The 10,989-nt window shown below is 45.2% G+C and overlaps 1 protein-coding gene across 5 annotated transcripts in view; it reads right to left on the bottom strand.

Annotated features, from left to right (window-relative positions):
* The window catches only part of KIAA0232 (KIAA0232 ortholog), a 149,217-nt gene that overhangs the window by 20,372 nt on the left and 117,856 nt on the right, over nt 1-10,989 (bottom strand). For 4 of the 5 annotated variants that reach the window (XM_074992451.1, XM_074992449.1, XM_074992450.1 and 1 more), the window contains one exon: nt 1,768-1,876. In XM_074992451.1, the coding sequence (XP_074848552.1) occupies nt 1,768-1,876 (109 nt within the window). Of the gene's footprint in view, nt 1-1,767; nt 1,877-9,142; nt 9,790-10,989 lie in introns of those variants that run through there. The other variant, XM_074992452.1, reaches the window with a different exon arrangement.

A 10,989-nucleotide genomic window follows, 5' to 3' on the forward strand; every position in this document is an offset into this window, starting at 1 on the left:
GGGGAGCGAGATCGTCTGGATGACTGAGACAATGGTGTAACTGGTTTGTGGTAGTACTCCAGAGGGTCAAATCCCAGAAAAGGCGAGGGTGGCCCGAGCCATGGTGACGCTGGTTGGAGGAACAGAGAAGGAGGCTCTGGGTAGGCTGGGGGAGACCCACGTCTCCTGGTTGGTGTACGCAGCATAAGGGGAGGACTTGTTGAGAGCAGCCCTGCAGCCCTGTCCAGAGAAGGGCTGCGGTGCCCGGTTTTCGCTGTTGCCTTTCCCCTCCCCTGTGGGGCTGGCTCCGCCCCTCCCCGTGCCAGGGATCTCGGCCCCACTGTCGGCACTGCGCTCGGCACGCTCATCTGCGGTGCCGCACGGGTGGTCTCCTCCGGTGCCTGCAGGCTACATGCCTGTTGGCCCTGCACCGTTGGTGCCGCGGGGGTCTGTGCCACCGGTTCCGGCGCTTGCCTGGCCACCGCTCTGAATACGCGGGCCGGCTGCTTAGTAATCAGAGGCTCAGCCTCTGCCACATGCGCTGCTGCGCTGCCGCTTGCTTGTGACTGAGGCTGGGGCTGTGTGCTACGCCCGTCCCGCTCGCTGTGACCACCAGCAGGGATCGGGCTGGAGAGAGCTTCCTCCATTTCTGCAACGAGGGGGTGAGGGACACCGCCTTCCTTTTATGGAGCCCTGCGGGTCCCTCTGATTGAGGCCTCTCCGGCACGTCTGGTTGGAGGGCCTTATCAAACAGCAGCATTTTCAGCCGCATTCCTCTATCCTTTCTGGCTCTGGCCGTGAGCTTTGCACAGAAGGAGCATTTCTGGGTGACGTGTGATTCCCCCAGGCACCTAATACATTGACTGTGCCCATCAGAGGCCGGCATAGCTTCGCGGCATGACTCACACTTCTTGAATCCTGAAGAGGACATTGCGGTGAGTCTTTGAGCTGTTAATAGGGTACTTAGCACCTTCTCTGTGCCTGTTCCCCTCTCACGGACTCCAGCCTGCCATAGCAGGAGGCCTACTGGCCTTCACGTCCCCGGGTTGCCTCTGCTCCTCCTTATCGTTACTAAGACTTTCTTCTTATATATTTTATTGTTTTTTTTTGCAATAAAGAAACAAACAATTTAACTAAGAACTCTGAAAAGAAACTCTAAAACTCTGAAAAACTCTAAATACGCTGACTCTGGCCGCAGCCTGAGCAGATTCCGTCTGCAGCTGATGGCAGTTAAGAAGGAACTGGTGGGGACCGGGTCGCGCACATGGCCAGGAGCGCGCAGGGGAGCAGCGCGTGCCGGCGCATGCGCGGTCTGGCAGAATCTGCTGGAAAGATCTGATCTGCGGTGCCGGGGCGAGCCCGACACCTATCGTGGAGCACCCATGGGGACACTCGAGGAAGAATAAATGTTACTCTTTATGTATGTAAACCAAACACTGCAGCAAGGGGTTAATAAAATTAAAAAATATCTAGGAACAGACGTGAAACTGACTCAATTATTTTATAGCCCATAGTGTCGGGGGGAAAGGCAAAAACAAGAACAACCTGGTAATGCAAGTAATTTTTTAAATATTTTCTAATAATAATTCTAGAATAATTCTAAAAAGTTATCAATGACATCAATGAAGAGATCTGTTTATTAAAATTGTGATTTAATCTGACTACACTGCTGTTATCCCCCAAATCAGCATTTAGAATAAAAAGCAAATTTACATATAGCTGATAGTTCTATTTCTGGTCATCTGTACAGTAAGCAATTTCAACACAGTTCAACAATGGATCTCTTACCTTCACACTGTGATGCAGGAAAGAGAGGAGAATAAAGTGCCTTTTCCCACCAGCATTGCTTTTCCTGGCTGCCACTCATTCTTTGCAAATCGGTGTTCAATACAGGAAACTGTTTAGATAATAATTATATTTTAGTATCCCACAAGTAACAATGCATTCTGACACCAAAAGGGAAAAGAAATCTCTCTTGAAAACAATCTATCAAGATCTGGAAATCACATGGTCCAATTTCTAATCATACTCAAAAAAGATTATCTTAGGCCACATCCATATGACAGCACTTTCAGCGCTTGTAGTGGAGACACTCTCTAAGCTGACAGGAGAGAGCTCTTTTGATGGCTTTGTAACTCCTACCTCTGTGAGAGATGGCAACGACATCAGTAGGAGAAACTCTTGTGGATATAGCACTGTCTAAATAGGTAACTTATGTTATTCAGATGTGTGACTTATTCACATCCCAAATAACTTGTAGGGTAGACAAGATCTTAGTGTCCTGTTTGCTCCCTATTGGCCTCTGAATGCAGCCAGGATGTTAAGGAGTTCATTTTAGCAAGTTTAGTTACAAAACAATGATTCAATCTTTTCTTTTTTTTACAAACATCGATTTTGTCTAAAAATCTCTCAATCAATTAATATATAGTATTTTATTTTTGATTTCTAAAGCTTCATTTACATTTACAACAGACTAGTTCTCGCAATACTAATGCACATGGCTGAGACACTAAAAGCTTGCCACAACAGGCATGACTCTGCAATTCCATGGTCATACTTGTGGAAACAACATTTGTATTTTGAATCAGCTTGTGAATCTTATGTAATGCCTTTTAATGACGTTACCCTGCATGATTTTTTTACAAGCCACACTACAAATGTCAACAAAGTCCAATATCCATCTTCAACTTTTATAAGCTCTGGTGGAAGAACATAAAATAGAGAAAAAAATTCACTAAAATGAATGAAGGTGCTCTGCTCATCCTTTAGGTCATGGGTGGGAAACCCTAGTCCATGGTCTGGTTTGCCTGGATCTGGACCATGAGGCTCAGGGCTCCCCTACACAGCATCAGACAGATGATGGTATAAAATGGGGAGATCTGAGCTTTGTGAGCCATACTGGGCAAGCCGAGGCCAGATCCAGCCCAAGTGCTCTGCCTGGGAGTAGGGGAGGAAGCAGCTTCCAGCTGTGTGTTGCCTCCGACACTCCTCTCCCCATTCCCCCAGTTGGGGGGAATGGCTTTCCGGCCACTCTGACTGGCTGGAATTCAGTGGGTTGTGGGGTAGTACCTGGCAGTGGCAGGATTAAAAGATCCCTGGAGAAGCTCTCACACTGCTGCTGTTTCCCCAGACAGGGGCTAGGACAGCAGCAGTGGTGGCAGTGTGTGGCACTGAGGCCCCACCCCCAGCCCACTCCCACCACCCCTCACCGGCTCCCCAGCAGCCTCTTCATGTACACTCAACCCTGAATTCCCCCAACCCCCATTTTTGGTCCCACTCCAGGCCCCCAGAAGAGTTAATCTGGCCTGTGAGAAGCCCTGATCCTCAGTCCCCCACCTTCTCAACCCTCCTGCCCACGGTGCTGGAGCACGGGGGCAGTGAGGTATCTCAGCCAGGGGCCACATCGGTAAGGGTTGGGGGTTTTGGTTTCTCACTTTTATGTAGCCCCTGAATGATTTTTTTCAGTGGCCCCCAACCCTAAAAAAGGTTCCCCACCCTTGCTTTAGCTACTGTGGTAATGACAAATTTGTAGCCTCATCCTGATTCTGAAAAAAACAGTTACCTACCTCTTGTAACAGTTCTTGGAAATGTGCCCCCAGTGGTATCTGTACAGCCATCTCTAGCAGCCCCTGGAGTCATGCACATATTTAACCCTGGTGGAGGATTTTCTGCTTCCTAATAGAACCAGTTTGACAAAAATGGAGTAGGCTTGCACCTGGAGACTTAGTTATGCAGCATGCATATTGTCAAGTGCAAGGAGTTAAAGTCTGGTTGCAGGAGTGAAGTGTTTGTGGGACTGCCTAATGCCCTGGCACTCTTGATCTGCAGGAGGACCTTGCTGATGAGAGGTCCCATGCAGAGATGGAAAAAGTACACAAAAAAAGTTACTTGACTAAAAGCACAGCTGGGGGAGTGTGCTGAAGTACGTGTTAATGGTGTCCCTTTGGAATAACTACATGAGTAAAAGTACACGTGCACACACAAACATGTCACATCTAGATTGTACTCAGGTATCCAGAAATGAAATAAGATGCACTTTTACTCAAATACATTTTTGGGTACTTTTTCCACCTCTGCTCCCATGAGAGGAAAATGGCATTGAAAGCAAGCCCCTGCCAATGCTGTGCAGAGAACAAAACCAATGACATTTTCTGTTTTAACTGATAGCAAATAGGTCCACCTGAAAAGTTTCCCACTTCTGGAGGATGATCCTAGTGACATCCAGGTGGAGGAACCACTCATGATGACAGAAGAAGGACCTGAAGTGTTCTGGATCTTCTGGGAGGTCACACTTCTAGGTGGATATCATTTTGGATACAGAAATTCGGAAGCAAAGGGCTTCTTAGTAGAGAGCTGATGACTGTACTCCCTGCATTTGGTGATGCCTAGTTCTTACGTTACAGGAACAAACATTGATGATGTGTTGTTTGCAACCCGTACTACTATGCTTGACGGTTGGGGAGGAAGGAAAGACAAGTCTTCCTACACTCACTTCAAAAGCAATTCACACCTATGACGCCATACATTAAAAATTCTTAAAAAAAAAAATACTAGCCTTGTACCACAGGGTCAACAAAAACAATTACATACTCTGGTTCCATAGTATTAGATGTGTTGAAAATGCCTTGCTTGATACATAATCAAGCTAAATACTTGTGCTTAGAAACAAATTTTTGTGAGCGAAGTCTAACCTCTGAAACATGAGCATATTACCATTTATAAAATACTATCAACCGTTCAAATTGGAGAGTTTTGTTGCATACTCTTTTATATGACACAACTCTGTATACTCTATATTACTGTCATTTTCTTGCATATAAAAAGACATCTAGCACACTGGACTCTACTTAAGAATATTACATTTAACATCTGTACTTATACAATTTACGTGCATGTAAATAAAGCAAAAAATTATGCCTTCCACACAATTTAGGAGTCCATTACCTTTATATGCTAAAATAGAGAATACTACATCTGTAAATGGTGGTAGCAATTTTAGCTTCAAGCATTTGCAACTTCACTGAATTACAATTGTTGTGGGAATCGTAAGCAAGGCCTGGTCTACCCTAAGACATTAGAGCCAACTTAGCTGACTTAGGTCGATTTTCTAAGCAATCAGTCCACACTACAGGACCATTTCACCAAATGTAATGACTCCTAAGGCCTATTTTGGTACTCCTTTTCACAAGGAGTAATGCTAAAATAGACTTTGTGTAGTCGACTTTAGGGTAATGCAGATGGAGCGTTGTGGAGTTGACATTCCTGGCCTCCTGGAGATACCCCACAGTGCCCCAATGTGACCATTCTGGCCACCACTTCCAGCTGTGCTGCTCTTCAAGTATGCAGGAAATGGTCCAGGAAAGTTTGAATTTCACTTCCTGTTTGGCCAGCATGATGAGCATAACAAACAGCTCACCTCGGCGGCACATCTAACCATAAATTCCCAGAGGTACAAATAAGCTCCAGAATGGAGGGTGCAGGAAATCCATGACGTTGTTACTTAAGGGAGGTGGGGGAGAGAAAGAGGATAAAGCTGTGCTGGCAGAACTAAGCAGCAGCAAAAGAAATACCACTATCTATGCCAATGTCTCTCAGCACATAGTGGAAAAAAGATTCACCATGGATGCCTAGCAGGTGTAGCTTTTGCAAGGATATTAGGTAGAAAAAGAGAGTAACTCTTATTAAAGAGAATGACTAGGTCCTTATATAGATTATAAAAGCACACTTAAGTATTTATTCCTTCTGAATGTTCCAACTGTAAGCCTGGAATTATCAAACCTAAACCACTGGGGCTGAATAAATCAAAGTGCAGCTGTTAGAGGTAGCAAAGAGACATTTAAAAGTCATCTTATTCCCTAAATTTGGCCAGTGCATGCAAGTTATTTCAAGCAGAATGCAAGACTGAAGCAAAAGTGGAAAAAATGAAGGTAAATATTGTATTTCTGTGTCAGAATTGGAGCTCACACTTTTCTTTTAGGAAAGTGTATTCACGTGTTTACACTACACATTCAAAATGCAGTCTAGTTTATTATAGAATAACACAAATCAACCCTAACTGCAGAGGGGTCTGTTCAAGCTACTTGAACAAGTAAGACTGGATTTTTAGCAGGAGACCAAAGCCAGGTAACACACCCCCCACAACCCTCTTTAAGTCAAAGAAAACTATTTGGCAGCATTGTATAGCTGTTGAACTGGAACGCATCTCAGGCCTTCTTCAGAGGTGTGCACACCTTGGACAGAACATATCTTAACGTTACTAGAAGCTGGAAGCCTGCCAAGCAGCAGTAAAAAAGTGCAATCAAGTCAGCCATGGCTGTTTCAAAGACTTCTGATGCAATATCAAAAGCAAAGAACAATTATGTGTATATTTTAGAAGCTTTAGTGCACTCCAGATACAGTGCAAGGGACCTTTATTGTTTTTATTTGGTATTACTGCCCTGTTGTTACCTCACATTATTTCAGCCCAGGGGATTCTACAAATGTGTGAAATCAATGGAGTAAGACTACAGCCTTCTTAGTTAAAAATAAAATTAAACAATAGTGTTATACACCCAGGGTGAAAGTTGGAGAGGAGGCACTCTCCTGAGTTCTTAAGTCTCAGTCTAAAGGAGGAGTGCTGAAGAGTCTTCTAGTTTGCCAGAGTAGATCTCTCCTCACACTGAGAAAGTAGCCCGTTTTTTATTCCACTTCCTTTCCCAACAGGCTTTACTGTCAGATCTACAAATCTCATGCACCTGTATGTAAGAACTAGAACTGCCCTGACCTGGGGGAAAAAATGACACAGGACAGAGCTAAAATTTGGACTCCCTCTTACAGCCAAGCTCAGCCTGTGACACTATGTAAAACTTTCAAGAATGTTGAACACCAGCACGTGCTGGGTGCTTTCAATATGGATAAATTCCAGTTGCACAGAGGACCAGTGGCATGGGCAGTAGTATTTTTGCCAAGTGCTTTAGCAACACCTAAAACAGAAGCACAGGCGTCTATCACCTGAAATTGTAACACAGCAGCTCAGAGCAATAAGTTTAAGAAAAATGTCTTGAAAGATAAGAGGAGGGGGGCATATCTGCAATGTAACTGAGATGATGTGGTGAAGTGGGAATCTTGAAAAAAGCCTGGATGCACTCTTGGTAAAAGGCTCCAACTTCTCAGCCCCAAAATACATGAAGTCACTGGACACCATGCTCCACTTTCTACATCTCTGCTGCTCCTCTCTTTTCAGGTGACAAGGAAGCAGATCATCGAAGAAATGAAGGATCTATCTTATCACCATTTGGGAAGGGGAAATAGTGGCAATCACTAATTTTGAGGTAGAAGAGGTAAATGAGTGGTGAAGATGGTAAAATGAGAAAGTGAGAAAAGAGCAAGTAAATGAATGTGGGAGTAAAAAGTGAACAGGAATAAGGAAAAGAATGAGAACAGCTAGACTGAATATAAGGGAGGGTATGTCTACACTTGGGAATAAAGTCAAATTTATTACGGTTGAATTTTTAACACTAGATTTTATCAAGTTCAAGTTGAGTGTCCTCACCTGCTCATTTAGTGTGTCCCCATTAAGTCACCTAAGTTCAACTGTGGCAGCTGTGCATTGTGGGCACCTGTCCCACAGTTCCTGCAGCCCCATTGAATTTTGGGTTTCTGTACCAGTGTCTTGTGGGGGGAAAAAAGTTGCCACAAGTGGTTCTGGCTGTCTAATGTCATCCCATAGTGCATTCCCCTCACTTCCCACTTCCCGCTGAAAAAAGAACCAATGGAATTTTTGTGCCACTTTTACATTGATTGCCACACGACATTACATGAATCCACAGACACTCCATCTTTTGCAGCGTGTTTTATGGTGACTTTCCACACTGCACTGCAGTATCTTCTGAATGTAATGCCCCTGGAGAATTTAGTGCCTTGAGGCAGAGGGCATTTCCACACGTTGAGATTGGGAGATGAGGAACATGGAGTTGATAGCAGCACTAGATGCATTGTACACCATGTAGCGCAGGTTCTGGTCCTGTGAAACCAGCTCAGACTTCAGACCGCACTGTTTTGTAGGCATGGGACAATAAGCAGTGGCTGAAAAACTTCTGCATGTGTAAGGCCACTTTCATGGAACTTTGTAAATTGCTGTGTTCCACCCTAAAGTGCAGCGATACAAGAATGAGACCTGCTTTGCCAGTTTACAAGAGTGTGGCAATTGCTCTGTGGAAGTTTGCAATGCCAGAGCACTACCACACAGTGGGAAATCAATCTGGAGTGGGCAAACCTACAGTCAGACTGTTGTCATCTAGGTAGCCAAGGCAATCACTAACTTCTTCCTGTGAAAGACACTGACTCTGGGGAATGTGCAGGACATGGTAGATGGTTTTGCTGCACGTGGGTTCCCAGGCTGCAGTGGGAAAATAGATGGAACACACATCCCCATCCTGGCACTGGACCACCTATGCTTATATATTAGACACCGGGATACTTTTCTATGATGTTGCAGGTGTTGGTGAATCACAAAGGTCATTTCACCAACATCAAAGTGGGATGGTTGGGAAAGGTGCATGATGCACATATCTTTAGGAATTCTGGTCTATTTAGAAGGCTCCAGAGTGTTACTTTCTTCCCAGACCAGAAAATCACCACTGGGGACATGAAAATACCCATAGTGATTTGCGATGACCCTGCTAGCCCTCATTGCCTTGGCTCATGAAGCCATACACAGGCACCCTGGACCCCAATAAGAAACTCTTCAACTACACACTGAGCTGGTGCAAAAGCATGGTAGAATGTGCCTTTGGCCATTTAAAAGCCAGGTTGAGGTGCCTTCTGCCCTGCTTAGACCTCAGTAAAAATATGCCCCTTGTCGTAAGGGCCTAACATTTGTGAGGTGAAGGAGGAGAAATCCACACTAGAATGGGAGGCAAAGACAAATCTCCTCATCTGTAATTATCAGCAGCCCAATAAAAGGGCAATCAGAAGGGCACAGAGAGGTACAGCGCAAATCAGGGGAGCCTTCAAAACCAAGTTTATGAATGACCAGGCAGGGACCTGAATCTGCTGCCACTGATTAGCAAACCTCGCCTCCTTCCCTGCTCCATCGCATGCTGCTTGCTAGCCCCTTATGAAACTACCTCTAACCGTGTGACACCGCTCACCACCACACCTAACCCCAAAGCATGGACCCTAAAACCAGGTTATCTAACAAATGAAACTTTCTTTTTCCAGTCTACATTGTTTTTATTTAGAGGGCCTTAATGGCAAAGAAGTGGGTAAAGGGAAAACAACACGATAATCATGTCATGTATGGTGGAATATCAGGTGCCTCCTCTATGGTGATTCCCTGGAAGTGGACTGCAGGAGTCTCTGTGACCTTCCCCCTTTCATTCTGGTGCCCCGATGAGGGAACTAAATATGGGGAGGGGGGACTGAAAGGGAGGGCATGGATTGTGTTTGGGATATACAGTCCCGAACAGGGGAGGAGACTGAATATGGGGAAGGGGGTCTGAAATGGCACGTGTGCTGGATGTGGTGTATAGAGTTACTTCTTTGAAGTAGTGATTCCATGATCTCTGTCTGCCTGGCTATTAGGGACAGAACTTTAATATGATTGTCCAACATTTTAGGCTGATTTTCCATCATCTGTTTTCTCCCTTCTTTCATGTCTTATCTGTCCAGAATGGCCTCCATAGGTTCCTTTCGTGCCTCTTCAAAGTGCTCAGCAATGAGCTCCTGCCATGTCTTCTTCCTCCTACATGAGTATGTTAATCTCACTTCAGAAGCGGGGGGGGAGAGGGGCACCAGTCCTCACACTCCTGCTTATTACAAGGTCAATTCCTGTTAAAAAAAAAACCACACACACACACATTGAAATATTCAGTACATGGTCAGTAGCAACATTTTTATCTTTACTCAGAACAATGAGCATAAGGAGAGAATGAATGGCTGGCTGTCTCTATGGAAGAACATAGGTCCACAGCAAGGTCACTCTGTGGACTCTTAAGGGTGAAAATGCACGAATCCAACCAGAGACGGATTCAAGTTCTTTTGCAGTTGACATTTATCTTGAGGACAAAGGTAAGCTATTTTTGACTAGCAGGCAAAAAATAACGTGGAAGCACCCCATCCCCTGCTTGGATGGGGCATGCCACTGAGCATTGGTGGTTGTGCCACATGACCGACTGCCCTTCAGCACAGGGTGGGAGGGGGGGCTTGCTGCGTGGGCTTCTTAAAACAGCACCATGATTTAAGAGCAGGCTGCAGGAGTTAAATAAAGCATTAAGTCACTGCAGACATGCACATGCACTGGGGGGGGGTGTACTATAGCCCACCAGCCCAGTGAGGAGGCACGTTGTGTCATGTGTTCGATCGCCCATCAGCCCAGGGTGGAAGGGATGCTTGCTGTGTCATGATTTAAAAGTCTGTCAGCCTTCATGAATTTTGTTCTGTGCTGGGTCACACGCAAAAAAAATCATCAGAAGTCATAGCAGTGATTCATGGAAACTTCCCATGTCTTCCAGGTTGCCAAAGGAGATATCAGCCTCCTCAGAATAAGAAAAGGGGATAAGGAAAGAATGTTTGTGCTGTCCAAGTACAAGGCTGGAAAACAGGCAACAATGGTCTGTGGTGCCATGATTCCACATTATTTACTGGTGGCTTGGGGTGGCAAGGTGTCTTACCATGGAAGCAGAAATAAGTCAGGTGTCCCCAAAAGTCTCATGAGGAGAATCACAAAGTGTCTGTCTAAGACCTTCAGTGAGATGTTCAAACAGGATCAGCGCTCCAGCCCCAGAAATATTAAAAAGATGTTCTAAGGGAAACAGGCATAGATCCAGCACCCTCCCTCCCATGCTTCCACCAGACTATTATCAGTGTGGAAAAAGCACACTCACCAGAAGTGCCCTCTCCAGCATCATGGTTTGCCTCCCTAAATCTCCTGGATGAGGGGACCAGCTCCAAAATAATATATAGCTCCTGGCTTGCAGGATAAGCTTCAGCACTAGACTGCACTCTGCTGTCATCCACCTCTTCATCATC

This window comes from Carettochelys insculpta, chromosome 4, assembly GCF_033958435.1.
Source record: "Carettochelys insculpta isolate YL-2023 chromosome 4, ASM3395843v1, whole genome shotgun sequence".
NCBI classification, from domain to species: Eukaryota; Metazoa; Chordata; order Testudines; family Carettochelyidae; genus Carettochelys; species Carettochelys insculpta.